This window comes from Neofelis nebulosa, chromosome 7 (genome assembly GCF_028018385.1).
Source record: "Neofelis nebulosa isolate mNeoNeb1 chromosome 7, mNeoNeb1.pri, whole genome shotgun sequence".
NCBI lineage: Eukaryota > Metazoa > Chordata > Mammalia > Carnivora > Felidae > Neofelis > Neofelis nebulosa.
The window spans coordinates 125011173-125037895 of NC_080788.1; the positions used below are offsets into that span (position 1 = coordinate 125011173).

Below are 26723 nucleotides of genomic sequence, written 5' to 3' on the forward strand. Positions count from 1 at the left end.
AATGAGGACACCAAATATTGGCCCTTAAATTCTCCCTTCAGCTCTTACACTACATGATTTTATGTGTCCATCAAGGGACTCGGCCATCATGGGGACACAAAGAAGAGCATGACACCTCCATCGCCTGAAAGGAATTTTTTTAATTTTTTTTAAAATTTTTTTAACGTTTATTTATTTTTTGAGACAGAGACAGAGCATGAACGGGGGAGGGTCAGAGAGAGAGGGAGACACAGAATCGGAAGCAGGCTCCAGGCTCTGAGCCATCAGCCCAGAGCCCGACGCGGGGCTTGAACTCACGGACCACGAGATCATGACCTGAGCCGAAGTCGGACGCTCAACCGACTGAGCCACCCAGGCGCCCCCTGAAAGGAAATTTTAATATGATGATTTCCATGTCCATGTAACCCCTAACCCCTTCTGGGCAACGAGCTTCAGCATTATGCAGGTGCTGGACCCATATTGTCATCTTATTTTTTTTTCTTTTCTTTTTTTTACATCTATTTATTTTTGAAAGACAGAGCACAAGTGGGAGAGGTGCAGAGAGAGAAGGAGACACAGAATCCAAGGCAAGCTGCAGGCTCCGAGCTGTCAGTACAGAGCCCGATGTGGGGCTTGAACTCACAAACTGTGAGATCATGACCTGAGCCGAAGTAGGACGCTTAACCGACTGAGCCACCCAGGCGCACCTCCCATATTGTCATCTTTGTGAAATATAGATTATTTTAAAAAATAGTAGTGTGATTTATGACTGTAGTTTTCACATAGTTAACACAAGATATCTTTATACCCCTGTTGTTTGTGGGCTCCTCCCAGAGATTATGACTTTAGGAAGAATATTCACTCTAAAGTAAAACTTTGGACACATGTTAAGAGGTCAAGTCAGATGGGTAAATTGGGGAAATGGAATCACCCCTGGTTGGAATCAGTAAGAGGAGCCCCTTCAGAGAACATGTGCTCCCCTTTTGCTGAAGAAGTCTTACCAGCAGTGCCTCTAGTTCAGCAGTTGCTTAAATGCAGGTAGACACTTAGAGCTTTACTTTGTCCCCTGGAAGGAACTCTTCACTCCGTGTTAGCCTGGCTTTCTCAGAAACGGGGAGGACCAGATTGAAATGCCAGCCTTGGCACTTTACATTCTGCTGTTCCAGCCATGTGAGTCTGATTTGTTCTTGTGGCTGGTTTAAGAGAGATTAAAAGGAGCAAAGGTGTTCTCTGAGTGTCTTGATCTGCACCATGGCAGCTAGAGTCAGAAGCAATGATGACAATGAGAAAGGGAATAAATCCTTGAGAGTGATGTGTATGTGATCTCTGGGAAGCAGATCCTGTGTTCACACAGAGGCTTCAAATACTAGGTCATTGCTTTGGAGAATCTTGCATCACCCAATAAAACCTACCACCTATGTGACACAATGTGAGGCAAAAGCTGAGCCTGAGAGATAAGGACAGACAGGATATATGGCTGAATAAAGAACTTTCAATTTCCTTTACTTTGTAGATGGACAAGTATCACATCATTAAAAAAAAAAAAAGCCACATCAAAAAACAGCTTTCAATCTGAGCACACATGAGCAATGCCTGAATCTTTTCACATGATTGAATTAATCAGAAGCCCTCATCTAACAGGGAGAAGCACTGTATTAATTTAAATATGGCAGGTGCTATCTAAGTTTATTGCAAGAGCTAAAGACCAATTATCTTGTATTTTTCCATAAAATTGCATTTTCTAAAAAGAGACTGGTGTGTCTGAATATATCCATCATAACAAGTCTTTAAGCTTTGATGGAAGTGACTGCTGTTTATTTGCAGAATGTCATATCTGTACTGTTGAATCAATGCTAAAGATCCATATTAGAACTAAGAAGAGGACCTGGGAAATTAGTTTTTATGGACTTGCAGCATGGCTTTGTGAATAGATGCATACGGCCAGGACCAGGTGTACAGAAAGTGCCTTGCTCCAGGGCTTGGGGACTAGAGAGCAGTTTTTAAAATAGGGAAAATGCAGTCACCTCCCACAAGGCACACGGTGAGGAACAAGTAAGAAAATTGTTTTCATTATCTGGTCCTAGAGCATAGGCACACTTTCAGGGGATGTGGGGAGGTGCTGCGGGGAGACAGAGAGACTGAGGTGGAGGATGTGTTTGAAATATATTTAATTAGGCAGGAGAGATGAAAATCACCAAGTATTAGCAAAGGGCAATTGTCTTCCTAAAAGTAATAAAGGAAGAAAAATAGAAGCTATAAGCTGAAGCTTTGAAGGGGATAAAATATTGAGAAAATGAGTAGCTAATGTATTCAGAGGAAATCGGTTTAAAAAATAAACTGTAAACTAATTACACAAATATTATGTAATAATGCAATGGTGTGTGTGTCCATTGGTAAAAGGATAGAGGTTAAATTTTGTTGAGTGAATAATGAAAAATGGCTTTGGACTAGGAATTGACTTTGATCCATTTTGTTCTCTTATGTGACTCTTGGCTGCAGACTATCTTTGTTTTAAGAAAAGCAAAACCATCTAGACTAATATTCCCAGAGATTTATTTCATTTTCTTCAGAAGAACAGAAATTTTATGTATATTAAGCAGAGTTACTATTATATCAAATTGCCTTTGCTGCCCCATGTTATACCTGCAGACAAAACAAGCAACATAGGTCTCAGCAAGAAAGTAGTGCTAAGTTACAGCCCATCACATTGTGGAATATTATGCAACCATTTAAAATGGCAACTATGATAATACAGAGAGGTTCAAAAACCGTATTAGACAAGCAATGCAAAATTACATAAGCACTATGATTATAACCGCATGCAACTATGCATTTCTGTCGCTGAAGACTGGAGAAAAAGGCAAATATTTATATGTTCAATGAGTACTATTTGGGCACATCAATTTTACATAATCATTCAGGTTTTCCGAATGCCCAATAATACGTGCTTGGGAAATTGGTGTGCAGGATCTGGGTACATTCTATCGTGACACAATAGCACAGTCTCCCTTGGGACTTAAAACCATGGCACTGGTCCTTTATAATCCTGGAGCTCTAACCAAACCCTTGACTGTTACCGTACAGCACACAAAACTTAGTAACCCCAAAAGTACTTTGTCATTTTTATGCCCTATACGTGCTTCCTTTTATATCTACAATTTTAGTTAGTTACGCAAACTTGAAAATTCTGAGTCAACCTCAATGCCTCTCTTTTCTCTTCCCCAAATATCAGATGGATCACCAAACCCATTCACTCTTCACATCTTTATTATCCATTTCTTCCTCTCATTTCTCTCTTTCACTGACCAGGTTCAGCTGACAACTCTCATGTCCTGGCTTTGGCACTGGCCTCCATCTAGAGCGACATGGACACAGTTCTCTCCTTCTGTTGTCTGCACCAAAGACAAAATTCTTTTCCTGAAACACAGATAAGGTCATGCCTTCCCGTTGACTAAGGCCATTTTCAAACGGTTTAAACATTAAAATCATTCTTAAAAATTTTTATATTGGGGTGACTTTAATATATTTGCTAAACAAAAGCTATGTGTTTCAGAAAGCTAAACATGATTTGGTGGAAGATGTTGTATTGTAGGGATAATCCTTGAAATAGCTCTGTTGCTAAAATACAAAACCAAAATTACTATGAGGAAAACACTGGCTTGCCTATTAAGATACTGGCTCATCTGGTAACGGACAGATAACTTCATGTGGCCTTCTGTGCTCTGCAAAGTTCTTAGCATCCTATTTTCCTGTCTTTGCTATTCTCAGCCCTTCAGCCTACACACCACCCAAAATTTATGATGTTGTTTGTGTTCCCAAAAATATATTGTGTCTTTTACACTTTTACTCATAGCCTCCCAGTGGAATGTCCTTCCTCTCCTATCCCAACACTTAGTTACAAGTCTTTTTTTTTATTTGATATATTTCTTTGACATATTTTCATTTTATTTTTATTTTTCCCAGTTTTATTGAGATATAATCAACATGACATATAACATTATATTGGTTTAAGGTATATAACATAATGATCTCACTAATATGTGTAATCTAAATAAAATGAATTCAGGATTGGTGGTTGTCCAAAGCAGGGTGAGGGGGATGGGGGAAATGGGTGAAGGTAGTCAAAAGGTTCAAACTTCCAGTTATCGGGGACATCTGGGTCCCCTGGGTGGTCCCATCTAGGTGGCTCAGGTGGTTAAATGTCCAAATCTTGATTTTTGTCTCAGGCCATGATCTCATAGTTCATGGGTTCAAGCCCCATGTATTGGATCCTCTTTCTGCCCCTCCCCCGTCCATGCATTTTCTCTTTCTCTCTCTCTCTCAAAATAAAGAAACTTAAAAATAAGGCATCTCAAACTTTCAGTTATAAGATAAGTAAGTTCTGGGGATGTCATGGACAGCATGGTTACTATAGTTAACAATATTGTATTACATACTTGAAAGTTGCTAAGACAGTAAATCTTGAAAGTTCTCATGACAAGAAAACATCTCTAACTATGTAAGATAATCAATTTTAACTTATTATGGTAATTATTTCTCTCTCTATATATATATGTATGTATATATGTATGATAATTTCTATATCATATATATGTATGGTAATCATTTCTGTATATATGTATATATATGTGTGTATATGTATCTCTCTATAAGATATATATCTCTTTGTATAGAGATCTCTCTATAGATCTCTCTCTATCTCTCTCTATAGATATATATATAGATATATCTATAGATTTCTATATATATATCTATATAGATATAGATATATCTATATATATAGATCTCTCTCTATATATCTCTATAGAGATGTATATATAATATACTGCATATTATATTTAATATATATATAATTATTATGTAGTACAAGTCTTTATTTAAAGCTGCTGACTTTTCTCTATGGGTTCCTATCTCATTTTGAACATATCTCTACTATAGAATTTGTATTGTATATACAATGTTCTTAGTACATAGAAAGGACTCAACAGACTTTTTTTTTTGTCATATCATTGTGTTTAATTTTAACTGATTAAGTGCTCTGTTTTTCTTCTAATAATAGATTATTTTGACTATACTCACTTTTAGTTAGTTTTAAAGTCTACTAAAGCTAGTCTCCATTCTTTATTCTTCCTTTTAAAATTTTCTTGGAAAATTTTACACACTTATTTTTCTTTATGAACTTGAGATTCTATTTAGAGGTAATTTAAAGATTAACATGCTTATTGATGTATTCACATTTTCCTTCAGTAACATCATATGTATCTTCATATATATGGACATGTTTTGTGTGCTCCAAAAATTATAGTTTCCTTTATATAGCTTTTCTTTATATAGCTTTCTTGTTATATTATTTTACAATATTTTATAGATTTTTGTTACTGTGGTTGGGATTTCTCTTTCTCACTTCAACCTGGTAGTTACTATTATTTTTTTTAATGTTTATTTATTTATTTTGAGAGAGAGAGAAAATGCATGCATGTGAGCAGGATAGAGTCAGAGAGGGAGAGAGAGAATCCCAAGTAGTCTCCACACTGTCTGTGTACAGCCCGACATGGGGCTTAATCCTGCAAATCATGAGATTATAACCTGAGCCAAAATCAAGAGTTGGACACTTAACTGACTGAGCCGCCCAGGCAGCCCCATAGTTACTGTTATTAAAACAAGCTCTTGATTTTTTTTATCGTGGTAAAATATACAGAATGAAAAAAATTACAGTTTTAACCATTTTTACACGTGCAGTTCAGTAGCATTAAGTACATTCCCATGGTGATACAACCATCACCACCATCACCAAAACTTTTTCATCACCCCAAGCTCAAACAGTTGTCTCTGATAGAAAGGACTCTCTCCTTTGATAATAGTTGCCTATCAAACAGTTGCTTCCCACCCCCTCTCTGTTCTAATAACCACTATTCTACTTATGTCTCTGTGAACTTGATTACTCTAGGTATCTCATATAGGTGGAATCATATATTTGTCCTTTTGTATCTGGCTTATTTCACCTAGCATAATGTCTTCAAGTTTCATCATATAGTAGATTTCAGGATTTCATTTGTTTTCAAAGCTAATATTCCATTGTGTATACAGACCCATGTATTTTTTTTTTACCTATTTATCTAGTTACCACTTTGGGACTACTGTGAATACTGCTGTTTTGAAGATTGGTGTAAAATTGTACAATGTCTGGTTGAGTCCTTGCTTTCTTTCTTTTTTTCTTTTTGTCATGCACTTAGAAGTAGAATTGCTGGACCACTGGACCATATGGTAATTCTATATTTAAGTGTTTGAGGAACTGCCATACTCTTTTTCACACTAGCTGTACCATTTTATATTCCTACAAGTGGCACAAAAGGGTTTCAATTTCTCCACATCCTTGTCAGCATTTATTTTGTGTCAGTTTGACAATAGCCATGGAATATGAAGTGCTAACTCATTATGATTTTGATTTGTAGTTCCCTCATGATTATTGATGTTGAATATCTTTTCATGAGCTTAGTGGCCATTTATATACCTTTGGGGAAATATATATTCAAGTCTTTTCCCCACTCTGTAACTGAGTTGTTTGTTTTGTTGTTTGAATTGTAGGAGTGCTTTATATAGTTGGGATATTAATCCCATGTCAGACATATGATCTGCAAGTATTTTCTCCCATTTTGTGGGTTATGTATTCTGTTGATAGTGTCCTTTAATGCACAAGTTTTAATTTTCAAAGTTTAATGTATCTATTTTATTCTTTTGTTGCCTGTTCCTTTGGTGTCATATTCAAAAAAACAAACAAAAGACAGAACAAAAATCATTTCCAAATTCAGTGTTTTGAAGCTTTTCTCCTATGTACTCTTCTAAGAGTCTTATAGTCTTAGCTCTGTTAGGTCTTTGATGCATTTTGAATTAATGTTTGTATATGCTATAAGCATCCAACTTCACTTTTATGCATATGGATATGTAGTTTTCCTAGCGTCATTTATTCAAAAGATTATCATTTCTCCATTGAATGGTCTTGGCTCCCTTTTCAAAAATCATTTAACCATCTATGCAATAGTGAAAAGCTATTGATTTTTTATGTATTTATTATGTATGGGACCAACTTATCAATTGATCTCATTAATTTTAAGTTTTTAGATGAGTTATTAGAGAGATGTATGTATCCAATCATATTTTTAAAAATTATTATATTATTGGGGCGCCTGGGTGGCGCAGTCGGTTAAGCGTCCGACTTCAGCCAGGTCACGATCTCGCGGTCCGTGAGTTCGAGCCCCGCGTCAGGCTCTGGGCTGATGGCTCGGAGCCTGGAGCCTGTTTCCGATTCTGTGTCTCCCTCTCTCTCTCTGCCCCTCCCCCGTTCATGCTCTGTCTCTCTCTGTCCCCAAAATAAATAAAAAACGTTGAAAAAAAAATTTAAAAAAAAAAAATTATTATATTATTTCCCAATATTTTACAGCTTATTTCATTTTATTGCTTATTTTAATAAGAACTTATAAAACAATGTTGAATAATGTTGCAGTAATGAACATCTCTATGTTCTTGATTTTAATGGCAAAGAATATATAATTTTACTATTTAATATGATGTTCAGTGTGCTTTTAATAGTCTCTATCATATTTATAATGCTCTTTCCAATTCCTATTATAAGTAGAGTTTTTGAAGGAATGACTGCTGAATTTTTTCAAATACTTTTTAAAATCCTAAATAGAATTACAATCTAATTCTACCTTAATTAGGTGATATAATGATCTTTGCAAGTAGATACCTTTATGGTGAGATACACTATTTCTCATATTCCTAAAATGATATATTATTCTTTTAATGTATCATTGAGGTTTATTCAGAAGAAATCTTTAGTCAGTATTCATAAGTGAAATTAGTCTAGTGTTTTGTTCTGTTTTTATGCAATATATTTATTAGGTATCATTATTACAAATATGTTGAATTTGTAAATGAATTGGGGGAGATTTCTGACCTTGCCTGTGGTCTAGTATGATTTGAATAACTTAGGAATTACCTTTTCTTCGAAAGTTAGATAAAACTTATTTGTAAAATCATCTAGTATCTTTTGCATCACCTGTATCTTTTTAAATAGTAGAATTTGAATCACCTTTCCAGTAGTTCCTGAGGTCATTTGTCTATTAAATGTATCTACTTTTTCTTAGAAACCTTTGGCAAATCATATTTTCCTAGAAGTGATGAGTTTCTTCTGGTTTTAAATATATTTATCTAAAGTTGTATAAAATATTCTTTTTTATTTTATATATCTGTTGTTATATCCCCTTTATAATTTCTACCATTATACTTTTCCTCTTTTAATTTTTCTTATTTCTGGTTTTTCAGGGATTTATATACTTTCTGTGACATTTTAAAGTATAGGCTTTGTTTTTTTTAACTCCTATTAGTTTTTAAATATGTTGGATAAATTTCAGTTTTTATTAATCATCACATACTAGCTTATTAATTTTACTTATTTTCATAATAGTGCCTTAAGTTGAAAGCTCAGTACATTTATATTCATTTTCTTTATTATTATTTGGGGTATTTTCTTCTGAGTAAAGCTTCATCTGTAGTTTATAGGACTTGATATAAAGCAGTCTCTTTTCATTAATATTCTAATTATTGGGGATATATATATCCGTGTGTGTATGTGTATGTGTTGTTCTATAGCAATCATTAAGGATTTCTGTATCAACAAGAGTATGATCAGTTTTACAAGTGCTCCAATCTGAAATGTATATGAATCACTGAATGCGCTCCTTTTCTTAGGTCAGATTTCTGTGTAACTTATTACGTAATTATCTTGGTCATCCTTTGCCAATTTATTTAACAAGCACTTCTTGTGCCCTTTTGTGATCTAGGCACTATGATAGTTGCCAGGTTTTCTTTACTATTAGGTACTCTTCTAGGTGTGAAAGAAGAAAATTGGAATTCGCTTAGACTAAACAAGTTACCTATTGAGAATTTTATATGAGATGGACAAAGTTGCAACTTTATAACACAGACCATTAAAACCATGTATTCAAAAGGTGAATACCTCCTTTTCCTGCTTTGCCCTGACTTTACTCTTGGGTCAGGGTTTATTTTCATCCAAGTTCTTTCTCACATAGGAACCATGGCCACAGCAACTGTGTAACTCTTATGGCAAAATTCTATCATAGGGAAACTGATGGAGTGTTCCTGTTGTTCTAGGTTACAAAAAAAAAAAAAAAATCAGTAAAGTTCTCTGACTGGTCCAACTTGGGTTTATTTATCACATGTTAGCTAATAAGCTGTATGTAAGGGGCAAAATCTTTTAAGGGTTTGACAATTTCCATTCAAATCACATGATATGGAAGAAAATAGTCATTTCCATATGAAGGGGCTTAATGTTGCAACACAAAGAGGGAAGATGTACTGGGTATATGGAATAAATAAATTCCCCTACAGATACAAAAAACTTTCGGCAGGCTCTTCACATTGAGGTGATCACCATAAATAATTGAAAACTAAATTATTTCTAGAGTTCTGTATAGTGTGCATGGTAGCTATTTTGATCCTTACTGCAACTTTTTGAGATGAGTAGGTAGAAGTATCATCATCTGCTGAATAATGGGGAAACTGAGACACAGTGAAGATAAATGATTGTTATAGGAGAAGAGACTATAATATTTGAAGTTTCTTTCATTTTCTTAATACTGGCATGGGTTTTATGGTTAAGAAATATGTATTTCATAGAAGCAAGAGTCAATGCCCTTAAAAATATTAGCTGACTTTCCCGGGAAAATCTTGTCTTATGAATTAGAGCCTCAATACACTGAAGTCATCTGTTTATAGTCCTTGGTTCTTTGAAAGTGTGAAGTCCATATAAATCCAGCATTTAAGTCAAACACTATAAATAAGCAACCACTCTTCATCTGTATTTCTTTTTGAGAGAATATTCAGTACTTAGAAATCCCTTGATTGCTTTTATTAGAGAAGGTATTTCAAAGCTATGGAATAAAAAGAGGAAAAGGAGGCAGATACATGCCCTCTGAACCTCCCTTTTATTTTGCGTCCCATAAGATGTCATCAGAAGGAATGAGTTTCTTTCTTTCTTTTTTTTTTTAGTATAATTAATTGTCAAATCGGCTAACATATAGTGTGTACAGCATGCTCTTGGTTTTGGGGGTAGAGTCCCGTGATTCATCACTTACGTACAATACCTAGTGCTCATCCCAACAAGTGCCCTCCTCAATGCCCATCACCCATTTCCCCCTCCCCCACACCCTTCATCAACCATCAGTTTGTTCTCTGTATTTAAGTCTCTTATGATTTGCCTTCATACCTCTCTGTAACTATTTTTTGTCCCTTCCCTTCCCTCATAGTCTTCTGTTAAGTTTCTCAATTTCCACATGTGAGTGAAAACATAGGATATCTGTCTTTCTCTGACTGACTTATTTCACTTAGCATAATACCCTCCAGTTCCATCCATGTTGCTGCAAATGGCAGGATTTCATTCTTTCTCATTGCCAAATAGTATTCCATTGTGTGTATGAAGCACATCTTCCTTATCCATTCATCACTTGATAGACATTTAGGCTCTTTCTATAATCTGGCTATTGTTGAAAGAGCTGCTATAAACATTGGGGTACATGTGCCCCTATACATCAACACTCCTGTATCCTTTGGATAAATTCCTAGTAATGCTATTGCTGGGTCATAGGATAGTTCTATTTTTAATTTTTTGAGGAACCTCCACACTGTTTTCCAGCAGCTGCACCAGTTTGCATTCCCACTAACAGTGCAAGAAGGTTGAAGGAATGAGTTTCTTAAAAAATGCTACAGAAAAGTCTGATGAATAATTATAAAACGATCATTTTTATTTTTCTTTTCATTTATTTATATTTTGTCTAAGGACAAATGTATACATGATCTTTGCACAGTGTAATATAAAATAGAATAATGGCATTGCTATTCTTAAATATGTTGCATTTCTTTTCCATTGTGTATTCTTGTTAGGTTAAATCTAAGATGTATTCATATATACGTATATTTTACTAAAAACAGTTTGCAGTGTGATTTAGGAACTGAGGGGTATCATAAAACAATTTGACTAAAGATGGGTGTGAGTTTATTCTCTGAGCCTGCCAAAAATTCACCAAAGAAAAATTATTCAAATGTTTTTGTAGTTAGCTTTCTTTTATAATTTGGAAGCTCTGTTCCCCTCCACCTAGGAGATATTATGAACCCTAACTGATGAGTATTTATAAAATATTTCCTCATGGTGATGAAATGACAAAAAGCTGAGAAGGATTAATGGACAGATACCTGAATGACAGTGTGAAGGTATGAAAGTATAGGTGAGCCAAGTTTTATTGATTAATTCAACAGCATTTATTTCCTGAGCATTCAGTGTTGATAGAGAGATAAATTGAACAGCCCTGTCCTCCAGGAGCTCATGGTACAGAAGGGTTCTGGATTTTCATTTTGTTTGACAATCAAACTTAATATTTATTCTCTTAAACCTGAATACTGTGCAATTTCCTAGGACTTACTTTGTGTTTCTATATAAGAAACAAGCTTGGTTATGAAAGTTAAATTGGCCGGGAGATAATCTCCAAAATAAACCTTATATAGAATCCACCCCTTCAGAGTTTAGATTTTTATGAGTGTCGTGTAATTAATGAAGAGCTGCCTATTGTCTGACCTTGCTTTATGTACTTTGCAGAGAACAAGCTCATATTAAACCAATGTCATTTAAATAAAATAAAACGATCACCCCTATACTGCCATTTCCATTGTGAGGGAATTGAGTTTCCATCTTGTTTGTGGTTTTGTTTGGTTTGATTTTGCTTGGCTTTTTTTGCCAAATGTTAGAAAGCCATTGTTCTTCTTCTCTTCATCATCATTGCCATCTCTACACTCAATATACAGGTAAAAGTTAAACATATTAGGGATACATCTTGGCATAATGAAAAGAATGTAGATCATTGAGTTATATAGATCTGGATTAAATACTTGATTTCATTAGATCTTAAATAAGTTATTTTACCTCCTTCTATTGCTTCCCTCACCTTTAAAACTGGGATGGTAACTGTTATGGGCTGAATTGTGCATCCCCAAAATTCATACGTTGATGTCGTAACCCCCAGTATCTTCAAATGTCACTGTACTTGGAGACAGGGTACCTGAAGAGGTAACTGACTTAAAATGAGGTCATTAGGGTACGCCCTAATCCAGTATGACTGGTGTCCTTTTAAGAAGTAGAAATTAGAACACTGAGGGGTAAAGAGACTAGGCCATGTGATGACACAGGGAGAAGACAGCCATTTTAGAAGAATCCGACCTCCCTCAATATCAGAATTCTAGCCTCCAGAATTGTAGGAAATAATTTTCTGTTGTTTAACCCACCCAGTCTGTGTTACCTTGTTATTGTAGCCCTAACAAACTAATTAATACAGAAAAAGATATCTAAAGTAGGGGCGCCTGGGTGGCTTGGTAGAGTAAGCATCTGACTTCAGCCTTGGTCATGATCTTGCAGTTCATGAGTTCAAGCTCTGCATCGGGCTCTGTGCCCACCTTTCAGAGCCTGGAGCCTGCTTCAGATTCTGTGTGTGTCTCTCTCTGCCCCTCCCCCTTCTCCCTGGCTGCTTGTGCTCTGTCTCTTAAAAAAAGAATAAACGTTAAAATAAAAAAATAAAAATCTAGGGGCACGTGGGTGGTTCAGTCAGTTAACTGTCCAACTTTAGCTCAGGTCATGATCTCGTGGTTCATGAGTTCGAGCCCCGCAATGGCCACTGTGCTGACAGCTCAGAGCCTGGAGCCTATTTTGGATTCTGTGTCTCCCTCTCTCTCTGCCCCTTGCCCACTCACACACTCTCTCTCAAAAATAAATAAACATTAAAAAAATAAATAAATAAATAAAAATAAATATCTAAAGTAAAAGTTACAGGAATTTGAAATATTGTATTATAGTGTATTATAACATATAATAATAAATGATTCATAAATATAGTTGGCATAGTGTTAATGTTAGTAGTAACATTAGTATTACAATTAGTATTGTTAAACACTACCAAAGGTTTGTGAAGGAAATAATCGTCCCAAACAAAAAAATCAATGAGTTTATAAAAATTATTTTAAGTAAGGGGAATTTAAACATATCCCTGGAAGCTTTATTTTTAGATTATTTCTTTTTTTTAAGTATATTTGTTTATTTTGAGAGAGAGAGACAGAGAGACCACAAGCGGGGAAGGGGCAGAGAGAGAGGGAGAGAATCCCAAGCAGGCCCCACGCTGTCAGCACAGAGCCCATTTTTAGGTCAATTTCAATGTGGAACGCATTTGTATACTCTATCACTAATCCATTTTTTCCTAGTGCAAGAGTTCTGAAATTTGATGAGTGAAAATAACTTTGTAAAAAATGTTTTGATGCAATGTGTTTCTAAAAATTTCATTATCTCTCAGACTCAGAAAGGGTCATAATTTACTTGTCAGTACTCATAAATGCATCCAGAAACTATGTGTGATTTTCTTTTACTCAGAATTTGAGGGAGCACAGGTGTGTATAAGAAATCGTAGCAGGAGGTCATCTCAATTGTTGGCATAAGTTTTAGAAATAATATAACTATTTGGTTCCTCTTAGGATTCCCTGGAAAATTCATAATAATGTTCCCATAAAAAGATCCGACCAAGTATTTTGCCAAAATAGGGTTTGTACACATGTAATCATCCATGAAGAATCGTTCTTTTGGATAATATGACCAGAATTAAATAGTAGTGGGCGTTTTTATTTGTAAAAAAAAAAATAGGTTAATAGGTTGAATTTTAATTGGTTTCATATTTTTCTCCCACCAGCTTCTATGGAAGCTTTGGCCTTGGACACAATATATATAATTCACCATATGCACAAGTTTGAGTTCCAGTATTACCAAGCACATTTTATAACACATTTAACCAGTATTGGTTCTGCTGGGAAGTCTTTGAGTTGCAGTCTTCATTCCAGAATACTGGAACATGGTCTGAAATGTTGCTTCTGTGTTTCTGGGGTTAATGCCCTTTGTTTTTTGTTTTTGTTTTTGTTTTTGTTTTTGTTTTTGTTTTTGTTCCCTTTGGTTTTCATTGTGCTTCCTTCAAGAAAGAGGAAGAAATTGCCTCATACAGAGGGAGCCCTCACCTTGCCTGAGCTTTGTTTAAGAAATGGGGCTTGGCTCTCCCTGATTATATATTTGACTCCAGGCACCTTCTCAGCTGAGCAGTAAATCTGATCATTTCTTTGCCAAAGATAAAGGATGTTCTTTAAAATAGATGAAATTTCTCTCTTAACATTCAGTCGCTTCACTTTTGCTTTATTTAAGGCTTCTTTATCATCAGTTTTAGTGTTTATTTCAAAAAATTCAGAGTCGACAAGATAGATCATAATAAACTGCCCATTCAATAAATACATTGCAGGACTGTTTGTAAAATCTTTATCACTTACTTTGTACTCCCTAGGGGCTGCCTCTGTAGTGAAGAGGTTTTGATCATAGTTTTTCCATCTGCTATTCCTTCCTGTGAAGCTCTGGGTCCCCAGGGATTCCTTTAGGGAAACTTCATTCTATTGGCCAGCAGGCCAGCTGGATGAGGGGAGTTGAGGGCAGAGTCAAGGAAAGGAAGATCTGGTTCTGCTCTCATCTCCACCACTTAACATCAGGTCAAGTCATTTAATCTCCTTGAGTCTCCATTTTCTTTTTTATACAAACAGCAATGAAAATATTTGCCATTAACACTTCAGTGGGTATTGGGGCAAGAGGCATCAAATGAGATGCTCCCAAAGAAAACAATTTGAAAACCATTCAGTGCTATGAACATATAAGGTCCTGCTGTGATGAACATTCCCAAAACATCCAGGGGGTGTGTGTAAGGGGAACCATAGAACAAACTGAGTAAAAGAAATTGAGAAACTGCTTTTGCAGGCCATCAGTCATTATGAGATCTTTGAGCTTTATGTCTCGGTTTGCTAGGAAAGATATTTGTCACTTCTAAGTCTTTCCATTTTGGTTTTATTAGCTATATAGTTAATTGATATGAATAAAATGTAGTTTTAAGTTAATAGCAATAACTTCATCTAAGACATAATATATTTTATATCATTGATGGTCCATTTATTTCCCAAAAGGATTTACCAATTTACAATAAAGAACACAAATGTGGATAAAGTTGATGAAAAAGTAGTAACAATAGAAATTAGGAATAGGGAGCCTGAAGTAATAGAGGAAGACAGATATATACCTTGGTATCATGAGATTTTATACTAAGTTCTCAGGCAGTGTTCAAAGAGCACTGGAGTAGGAGTTTGACCTCATGTTTATTACCCTAGTTTACCTACCAGATGGTTTCTACCACAAGAATTATACATATTTTATTACTTAATTTGTTATTCTATATGTTATACTTGTCCATGAGTAAATTACCTAGTTCTCTTTAAATTTAATTTTCTCAGGTTTCCCCTGAGAGATGCTTGCAAACTTGTTCCATTTTAGCGCCAACCAGAAATTATTTCAGGGAAAGCTAATTTTCTTTGTTTTCTTTCTTTTTTAATATATAAAAAACACACATAAATATACAACCAACATTATATTTAGATGCATTTCTAAAGCCTTATATCTGTGATTATTTGATGGAGAATGTAATAAATTAATTCCAAGTATTCTATTATATTTCTGACTAAACTTTCTTACACACGCATACACATATGCATAAGCATGCACATATGTATGTATATATTATTTTTATATTGAATATAAATCCTAAGAGGTCCATGATTCAATTTCTGTTAGTACTCCCACCAAAAAGTAATATGCTATTTGGATATGGGACTAGAAATAAAAGTTATGTCATAATGGCAGGACCATGAGGTTAAGAAGTCAAAGCAACAATTGTAATAATTATCCAAATAGTCTAAATAAAGAAAAGTTAAGTTGTCATCAATAATTAAATTCAATTCTATTAATAAGCAGTAATATGCACCAAGATTTAAGAACTATTTCTTGGAGAAATGTATGACCTAGAAAAAACTTTACCCTGTATTCTTCTTGAGAACTCATAGATCATCTACTTGATCAGATTATTGTATGAGTATATAAAGCTGCTCCCCAGGATTCCTTCATGATCTCAATGGAGACTGTTCTACCCTTTTCTTCCCCCCACCAGTCCCACACACAGAATACACACCCAAACACACATATTTATACCTTCACATATCTGGCTCTTCCAAAACCACCATCAGCCCCATCCCAGTAAATAGCTTGCCAGTTAGGAAAACAATAAGCCCAACCTACTTTTTGGGATCTTTGAGATGAAAGAAGTTGTGTGTTAAGTAACATGTTAGGCTGGTTGACTGTTTAAAAATAGTGTGTATCCACTTAATCTTTGTTAATGGTGACTGTATGGAAATTTCATTCCTGAAATACTCTATTGGGACTCAGCAACCTCAGCTGCTTACAAACTTGCAAGTCCTGCAATGTGAAATAGCCAGAATGCCACCATAGCAGTTTTTCTTCAGTTGAATTGATCACTCTTTGCTAGCAAGCAGGAAATTTGCATGGTTTCAATTGTTAATAAATGGAGGATGACCTTAGCACCAGCATACTTTGCACAGTGTGAAACCAACAGGGCTGCTAGGCTCAGGGGAGAAAGCATGTGATGTCGTATTGCATGGCTTGGAAATGAAAATCTATAATGGATTAAGGAGGGTTCTCATCGTTCTTAGGATGTTCCCAAAATGTTGATTTGTAATCCACATTTTAAAATAACAAAATTAACTTTTTAATTTGAAAATGTAAAGCAAAATAAGACCATGTTCCCCCTAGGACTCTAGGCATTTTATATTAAAATTAACAGAAAGTGAATATTTATATTTAAAAACCATGCAAGATAGCAAAGCTAACTAAAGAAGGGGAAAAAATAACAGGTTTTCAGAGTAGAAAGTTGTAAGTATTAATTCACTTTCTTTAAAGCCAACATTAAACTATGGGAGCATTCAGGGTCTTTATTTACCCTTAGTAAGAAATTTAGTACCAAGAATACATATTTTAAGATTTATTTCCATATAGCAGAATAAGCCATATGCTAAAAACTTTGTACTTTTTTGCCTTTTTCACCTACAAAGTTAGAATTATCTATCATAGTGACATTCCAAATTCAGAACAATAAAAGCAGTAAAAATAATTTTTAAGACAGATTTTGTACCTACCCTGATATTGCCATAATGAGGTTTCGTTCTTTGTTTAAAAATTAAAGCCATGGTGGCCTCCAAACCACTATATAGAAGTCATATATTTATCATTTAAAATGCACTTTCTCTTTACATTGAGAATTACTGAACAGTCAATGGATAAAAAAGTATAAGCACAAAGTTTGTAAACATACTTATATGGTTAAAAGGCCAACTAACTTCTGAAAATACGCCAGGTTTGGGGGGATATGGCTTTGTTTTCATTCTACTTTAGTCTTATGTGAAAAGGATAAAGCACAGTCAATTTTGTATCACTGATATAATTTATTGGATAGTTTTATTAAGCTAGGATTGGTATTTAGTGAAGACAGGCTTTTGGAGTCAGGAGGGTGAAGCTGGAGACCTAAAGAGGTACCACTTTTTTAAGTCAGATGCTTGGGTCTCTTGTTTCTAAACATTGTTAACAAATGAGATATCCCAGAGAATTATTGCAAAGATTTGGCTAATGAATTTGAAAAGTTTTTCTCAAAGCACCAGGCATATGTGTTGCTATTATCAACTTTGGACTTGTTCTTTTTGTACTGGTAAAATTATTTTCTGATAGAGTATGGGAGTATAGATTTATCTCTGAGGCAGAATCCACTACGTATTTAGGATAGAATAGGGTAAGATTTTATAAGTTGCCACAAAATGTCACAGGCTGATTTGCATTCTTGGTGATTCTATACATTGATCACTGAGTAACCTTCACTGTTCCAAATAAAGAATAGAGAGAGTGGCGATGACATTTGTAAGCATCTACAGAAAAGGGAATTATTTGAATTCTTCACAGATGGGTAGATATCAAGGGTAAATTATTATATCCACATTTCTAATTTTAAGAAGCGTTGAGGGTACCTGTGGATAGTGAAGAGACAAACAGTTTTGCATACAGAATTAATTGTAAACTTTACATACCACAATCCCAAATTCTCCAGATTGACTGTGGAGGTCTTTTCAGACACCATCCCCTAAGGATTGGGAAATTCATAAAAGGAAGATAATGTCATGCTACATGTAATATACAAACTGAGCATGCTGGTCACTAGAATAGTGACCTTTCAAAAATGACAAATTAGATTCTATATGCCTCAGAATCTAATATGGCTTAGTGCTTAAAATAAGCATAAGATGTGACATATACTCTTAATTCTAGCCTCATAGCAGTTGACTTTATTATTTACAAATAAGCTGCATAACTCATTTTTTTTCTTCAGAGAACATAATTCAATCCAGCATTCCCTGTAAACTAAATGTGGACCACTGCTTGAGACTTTTAGTAAAGCTGAAGAAATCTGAGTGCTTTTCTAATGCTGCTTTAAAATAGTTTCAGCGGCACCTGGGTGGCTGAGTCAGTTGAGTGTCCAACTTTGGCTTAGGTTATGATCTCACAGTCCATGAGTTTGAGTCCCATGTCAGGCTCTGTGCTGACAGCTCAGATCCTGGAGCCTGGTTCGGATTCTGTGTCTCCCTTTCTCTACCCCTCCGCCACTCACACTCTGTCTGTCTCTGTCTTTCAAAAATGAATAAACGTTAAAAACATTTTTTAAATAGTTTTGGAGATTGAACCATGTTCAGTGGGAACACACAAGAAAATCTGCTGCCAAATGTTCTTTGAACTTTGAGATGAGTAACATATGGAAGTACTCACTATGGGTAAAGTACATATAGCCATAGAAGCTACAATGATGTAGTCTGTTCTGGCTACCAAATCTACATGCTTTTCCCCAAATTTGTATTTAAAAACTTGTTTTTAGAAATAGACTTTAAAAATTTATAAGATGCAAATATTTTATTTTTCCTCCTGTCTGTTTTCTATGTTTTGTTTGTTTTTTTTTAGTTTTGTATTTTGTTTTCTTTGCGTTTTTTGTTTGTTTGTTTTGAGAGAGTGTGCGCACAAGTGGGGCAGGGGCAGAGGGAGAGAAACAGAGAATGTTAAGCAGGCATCACGCTCAGCGCAGAGCCTGATGCATGATGTGGGGCCCTGGGATCATGACCTGAGCTGAAATAAAGAGTCAGACACTCAACCAACTGAGCCACCCCCGCACCCCTCTATGTACTTTTAAATTAATATATTCTTTCTAATCCCTGACTTTGTAAATAATAAGAGTGACAGCACAGTAAGTACTAAGAACAATGATAAAACCACCGTTCGTAAGTGACAATACCACTTATGTTCCAAATTCATCACCCTGAGATTTTTTTTTCCATGTCTTCTATATTTCTTTTTTGAAACTTAGTTTGCAAAAGAGACGGAAGTTGTTATATAATGCCAGATAAACACCACCACTAGGGGAAAAATTAAGTTAATTTGTAAAACGCCTCTGGAATTAATTGTTATCACGTTTTTTATAAGCACATAATAGTGAAATAGGCAAATGCTTTTAGTCACAGAACTTGGTTTCCTCAGACTACAGCTCTTTCCTGTGAGGGTGGTAGACGATCCAGGTATGAAAGGGATGGCGGCTTTAGGCTTGCACACTCCCTTCAGTCTTGTGAAACATTTCTGGGACCGCCCCTGGCTCCACTGACCAGCATGTTCCAGTAGCTGAAAGAAGGGGAACTAGTTTCCTCTCCCATGCTTGTCCTAGCCGAGATGGAAAATTAATTCTGCTGTTGAGGAGAATGGGAAGGTTGTTCGTCCCAACATACCAAAGCTCTCAGACACAGCGTGTTATTTGCCTTCTGCCGTGTTACAGCAGGAACTGAAGATGTTAGGGATGCCTCTCGCTAACATCTGCTTTGTTATTAATTCATTTTGCCTACATCTTTAATTTAGGGTGACAGCCGCCTTCCCAGACTTTGGATTCCATCCCTCTCCGTAACCAATCAGGGACATGCGGGGGCCCATTTCCTCTCCGCAGCTGTCTGTGCAGGGTCTCAACAGTGTGCCTAGAGCTGGCAATGCACAGTACAGGGCACTGATGGCTCCCTCTCTCCTTGCTTTCGCAGCTGGCGCTACGTACATCTTTGGGAAAAGCGGAGGCCTCATCCTCTACACCTGGCCGGCCAATGATAGGCCCAGCACCCGCTCTGACCGCCTTGCCGTGGGCTTCAGCACCACTGTGAAGGATGGCATCTTGGTGCGCATCGACAGTGCTCCGGGTCTCGGTGACTTCCTCCAGCTTCACATAGTGAGTACTGGGCCTTGGCCTGGATTTCCTTGTCTTCCTGGTGGTGTGAGTTGGTGCACCAGAATGCAGCAGAACATCCTAGATAGACTTGGAAGAGAGACACATTTATAAAAATTGCCTACATGTGTTGGAGCCATATCCAAGCATTAGTCCACGTGTCAAGCCTCATTCTTCCCTTTAGACGTGAACCTTGATGCTCGTAGGGTACTTCAGGGATAAAAAATGAAAAACTCTTTCAGTCTAGACTCGCTTGCCAGCTGTGTGGTTTGGTCTGTCATGAAACATTCAGCAGACTGCTTCGGAGTACATAAGAGATTTACCTGGTACTTTGCCTTAACCCGGTGCAACTAGCAAAGCCTGCCCCAATGTTTGCTGGGGGGTCAGCAAAATTTTTCTGTAAAAGGCTAGATAGCAAGTATTTTGGGCTTTACAGGTGATAGGGTCTCTGTCAGAGCTCCTTGGAAGTGCCACAGTAATGTGAAAGCAGTCATAAATAACATGCTTTTTTTTTTTTTTTAAATGCAGGTGACCACATTCCAATAAAAATTTATTTTGTAATAGCGGGCTACAGGCTATATACTTTGGTGACCGCTGCCCTGGGCTGAAAACTTCCTTGGGGAGATACAAAGAGCAAAGAGTGATAAAACTGAGGGCAGAGTGGAAGGGGCAAAATGAAACAGCGCAATAACCAAGAATTGTTATATTCATGCATACTGTATATCCAACATTTTGCTTGTATATATAGGCCCAATAGGACCGCAGCCTCAGTCACTGCACATCGTTAAGAACACAGTGCAATTCTAAGAAATTAAAATGATTTGGAGGAAAAAATTACTTTGTTATGAGGATAGAAAATATTTTTATAGCAACAATTAACCCATTTTATCACCTGTGCAGTCTGCAGTTAAGAAAGTAGGCTAAAGAAGGATATGATTCTCATCCATAAGTACCCAAAGTGCAGCTACCAGGAGCAAAGAGAGGAATTGTTCTCATTAGTTAGCAATGACAAGGCCAGAAAGAATGGATTTAATTTGGAGCAATAAGAATTCAGTTTAAATAGCAGGGGGGAAAAAGCAGTTAAGAGGAAAGATCAACTGGGGATTACCACCAACCTCCAAAAAGGAGGAAAAGGAACATTTACTGGGAATCTTTGAATCTGCGTTTTGCTAATGTGCCGGTCTACTGAGGAAGGCACAGAGTGGGATTTTATTGCCCGTCTCTGGAGTGGAGGTGGCTGGCTGGAAGCACCAGCAGCCAGTTCAGCCCTGCAAGCACTGCCCATCTCCAACACCTGCCCTTCCAACATGCCTTGGAAACAGGAGCAGCTTGAAGTCTAAGGCTTGAGCTGGAAACTTGTCTGGCCTCAGTGTGAGCCAGAGCCAGACAAGACTCCGCGTAGGAGTACAGGGAAGGACTGGTGAGGAATGATCACCTTCAAAATGTGGAAGAGGGGTCTTAACAGAGTTGTGAACCTTTATGCCTTCTCAGATGCTTTGAGGACCATATGGTACTGTGAGCATAAGCTTAAGCATTTTAAAAAGCCATGCCAAGGAGCACAGAGAAAAGCAGCCATAGTTTGTACGGTTTATTTCTATTTGGCCTCTAAAAACCACCATAATTTACAAAATTCTGTGAGATTTATGCTGCATATAACTTAATGATTATTTCATGGCAGCTATAACTAGGCTATTATTACCAGCTCACTTGCATTTTCATGGTGATTTATCTTCTTTTTTTGTTCAGTGTGACTTACTAAGAAAAATATGATTTGGCACAGCCACGAACATCTTTTTGAGTCAGATAATGTGCTACCAGTTTATCCATTTCTCCCCATTTGTGTGTTGTAGAGCATCTCTACGTTCAAGAGAAATGTTTGTTATATTCTGAGAGTTTACTTAAAAGTTTTGTTTTTACAAAAGGGGTATGAGGATCCTAGGAATTTCTAGGAGGAACCATAGCATTCTGTTTTAACATTTTTAACAGCAAAAATATAAGAAATTTTACTTTAAAATGCATAAGCCCCCTTGGGTACTGTGGACCTTTTCCAGTGATGCTATCATTGCTTAAACATTCTGGAAAATCCCAAATGATTGCCCTTCATCAGATTGACATCATCTGACCTTCTTAGAGAAAAGAAAGACAGACCATACAAAGTAGAAAAACCACATCGTTCTGGAATGGACCTGACATGGTCATGGCCCTCTTGAAAATGACATCACTTAATTGGTCTGATAATTGGAAACTTTTTTTAATTCTCTGGTGTTTACCAGAGATAAAAACTGTGTGTATTCCAATAAAAATTCATTTTAAAGGCAGGCTGCAGGCTGTACTTTGGTGACCCCTGCTCTAGGCTGCAAACTTCTTCATAGAGATGTCCAGAACCTCTTACAAAACCTGAGGTCAGAGTGGGGACAGCAAAGGGACAGTTCCTCACCACACTCAGCAATAAAGGAATACAAATGGAAGATCAAAAGACTTGATTACAAACCTTGCTTCTTGTTTTGGACATTTACATAGATGCATCAGGAATACAATTCCATAAATACTTACTGAGATACTTTTATTGGACTTTTACAGTCTGTAAAATGTGGATTTATTTAATGGATATAGGTTGTTTCCTTGTACCAAAGAAAATAATTTAAGGACCATTAAGGAAAGTGGGAAGACTTGGGAAGGAGGCCAAAGATTCCATTCCCACTTGCAGTTTGCCTGGGAGAAGAGAAACCCACCAGAGGAAAAAAAAAAAAAGAAAAAGTGATGGCAGACACAAAGAAGAGAGGGAAGCAGGGCATATCCCAGGGGCAGGGGGAGTGAGGAGGCACTGGGCCTGAAGAAGTGGACCCATCTGCCAAGAGATATGTTCCTAGCAGGGGGTTACATGTGTGTAAAGCCTCATTCTTCCACTGTGGGCGGTGTGGAGTCCCCAGAGCAGGAATGGGAAGCAGATTTCATGTTGTCTGCCAGCTCTGAGGGCCTCTCACTTCCTCACTTCAGGCTTTCCAGTGGAAGGATTTGTGAGAGCAGCAGGTAAATCCAGCAGGTAGGAGTTCCAGCTTCCACTAGGTGCATCTATCGCCTGCATTGAAATGAGACTTGTGGACAGATGCATGCTGCCTGTATTACATTTGCTCTAGGCTACATGCTATCCTGTTCCCAAACTTTCCCATTTCTCTTCCTTTGTCATCCTGAAAGGCTCACACATTAAAAAATCTTTAGGAAAATTGGAATCTTCTTAAACTCCTTTTCCACGGGAGGCTCTTGAATCATTTCCTGATTCGTTTAAGTCATTAGTCTTATTATGATCCTTCTCACACTGGGCCATGGTCAGCCGCTCTAACAGAATTTGAGGTTTTTTCGAGGGGTAGGGAGAAAGGAGGAGAAAGTAACATGACCAATTTGGGGACATACAACATTGGAGCAGATGGTGAGAGAAATCCCGGGCAGAATGAAAGCAGTGGTGCCCTACGGTAAAGAACTGATGTAAAGAAAGGGACACCAAGACAGAGGTGGGGAGGTGCTATAGGAGCAATTTTTCCTATTTCACAGTTTGCTCAGATTATCTGTTCTTCTGGCCAAAGGGGCAGAGGCTCTTCTTTCTTTTGCTGGTTTCTTTTAAACCTGAAGTCCTAGCACTCACCCCGGGTGCTCATGATGGTTAAATAGGCCTTGATGATAAGTGTTGAATAAGACAAGAATTAGATCAATAAAAAAAAAATCAGAGAAGTCCAAGAGATCAAAATAATTTAGAGATGGTTTGCTTCAAACTAGCTTCCATTTCTTCATTTTTGGTTCACACTCCTAGGATGCACTATTTTCTGAATCAATTATTAATCATAATATTAATGAAATCACAGATGAAGTGTGTTTGACAAAGGCAAAAAGATCTTTGCTGAAGTGTGTATGCATGAAATGAAATTTTGTGGAGGGAGGGTGTCTTAGGGCAGAGGGGTTTGTAAAGAAATATTACTTTGGATATGTTTCCTGCATTGAAGTCTATTGTCAAGGAATTAATCCGCTTGATACTTGGAGAGAAGCTGCTGTCACTTGGAGGTGACATCTGCCTATAAAATTGAATAGGACCAGGGAAAGGATTACCATGAAGTGCTTGTTAGTCTCTTATGAAATTCTTGACAAACTCCTTTCACCACCTACAAAATAGAAGGTCGGGCAAAACTGGGCAACAATTAGCTTCTCTTTATGTAGTTAATACAGGGCGTAAAAAAGATATGCTATTAACTTCTTTCTCCCTGCATGTAATTTACAGTAAATCCTTTGGATTCATTTTTTAATTATGAACCTTTCAGTAAGAGTGAAAATTTATGTGTCAGGACATCTGTTTTGTTTGACAAGAATCTATAACCTTCTCCAACTGTTTCTCTCCTGACTTATAATGTAGATACCTAGATAAAATGGGGTAGGAAAAGACAAAGGGCTGCTGTCCTGACTTACCCCCTTTGCATGATGGCAAAGTGTTCCCCTTACAAAAACTGCTTTCCTCACTCCACAAATGAAAGGCTCATAGTATTCTCTCAGTGTCATGTTTGGGGAAATAGAATATTAAGTTCGATATGTATAGTATTGTTTTTCTATAATTTATAGCATTTGGAAAGACTCCTGGAGAATAAATGGGAGCCAAGCTGAATTATGATAAACGGTCTGCTCCTCACATCTATTGCATCTATAAATTGCTGGCCTGGATGCTTCATTTGGCTGTCTCTGTGTGAGATATTTACAGTGAACCATCAACATCTGCTGAGTTAGTCTTCAGAGAGGCTAGGTGGCTGTTACCTTAGACTCGTGTCTGGATTTGGCTAGTAGCAGAACCGGATTTGACTTAGGAATTGTGTTTGGGGGAATCCGCAGAGGAGCGCAGAGGAGCGTTGGCATTTTTGAGACTGGTAAGGCAAGTAGAGAGGGAAAGAACAAGAAAACAACAAAGGTGTCCAACAGATGCAATTTTGTTTCCCACAGAGTGCTATGCACTGCAGGTTGGCTCTGTATTCCCTTTCATTGCTATTTGTTCTTAGTGAAAAAAGCCTCTTTGGGTTTTCCGGGCTTAGGAGCTTTTCCAGATCATTAGCCACTTCTGTGGAGAGGGCCTGCTGGGGATCCTCTCTGCAGCTTCCAGCTTAGCCGTTCCATCCCGGCTGAGTTGGAGAAGAAGGTGGGAGAAGGCAGTGGAAGTAGGGATTTGATGAAGTGAGCACTTACGCAAGCTGGACCAGATGCAGCGCCCTGCATGGGAGCTGGGGTGTGTTTTCTCCAATCTCTCTTATTTCTGAGGTATTTCTATCTAAATCTGTTTACTTTGACTGCACACTTAGTTTTGAAGGGCAGCATGCCATAGTGGAAAAATGTACTTAATCTGAAATCAACAGACACGGATTTGAGTCTCATTTTTGTCAGCATCCAAGGAGCTCTTTGGTTTTGAACAACTCATCATTGCCCTGGGCTCCACCTTCCTCTTCCTTTAAATGGGCACAAAAATATACCATACTACCGGGTTTTTCCGAGATTCAAGTGGAATCCAGTATTTAGAAGTTGTTTGTTACCGGCCAAAAACTGCACAAATGTAGGATGATGATTTTCTTCATGAAATATCCAGAAGGTAATAACTTCAATAGAGGAAAAAAATTAGTGAAAGGAAGAATTTTTTTTAAGTTTATTTATTTATTCTGAGGAGACAGAGACAGCATCAGTGGGGCAGGGGCAGAGAGAGAGGGAGAAAGAGAATCCCGAGCAGGCTTCATGCTGCCAGCACAGAGCCTGACATGGGGCTCAAGCTCACTAATCATGAGATCATGATCTGAGCTGAAACCAAGAGTCAGACACTCAACTGACCAAGTTACCCAGGAGCCCCAAGGAAGAATGTTTTAAAATTAAAAGTAGAGTGTCATTTTAAGTATTTTTAAAAGTCTACCAAGACTGTTTCTGCAAACAAATTCCTATTTTATCTGATCAAAAGTGATTTTTTTTTAATTAATCAGATTCCTGATTGAGACTTTTGGAATGTCCTGTTAAGAGAGGGTGAAGAACCCAGTTCCCTCTGAGAGAGACCTGGTTAGATCAATAGGATATGACCTGGGGCTTCTTTGGCATGTCCTTGTAAGCTGTTATGTCTCTATACAGTGACACAAGGTGATGCATTATGCTTCTGCTGCCCTTCAGTATAATGTTCCAAAGGGCTCTCTCCTCACCAGTAAACCCGTAATTCACCTTGCCCTGAAGGTCCTTCTTCAGTTGTATGAGCCAAAGGGAGAAGGAGCCTCAGGAGAGCAAAACCTTTCTAGGCAGGGATAGCATGAAAGAGGTTTGAGACCCGCCATGGGCTCCAGATGACCACATAAACAGACAGCCCGGCCTGACAGTTGGGAATTCACAGAGGCCAGAGAGAGTCACTGCTGGAACCAGCGT

General features: G+C 37.2%; 1 protein-coding gene across 37 annotated transcripts in view; it reads left to right on the top strand.

Annotated features, from left to right (window-relative positions):
* NRXN3 (neurexin 3) overlaps nucleotides 1-26723 on the top strand; it is a 1582316-nt gene that overhangs the window by 1193496 nt on the left and 362097 nt on the right. For all 37 annotated transcript variants that reach the window (XR_009264656.1, XR_009264657.1, XM_058739879.1 and 34 more), the window contains one exon: nucleotides 20128-20309. Coding sequence is in view for 35 of the 37 variants with exons in the window: in XM_058739879.1 (XP_058595862.1) it covers nucleotides 20128-20309 (182 nt within the window). In the remaining 2 variants the exon portion in view is untranslated. The remainder of the gene's footprint in view (nucleotides 1-20127; nucleotides 20310-26723) is intronic.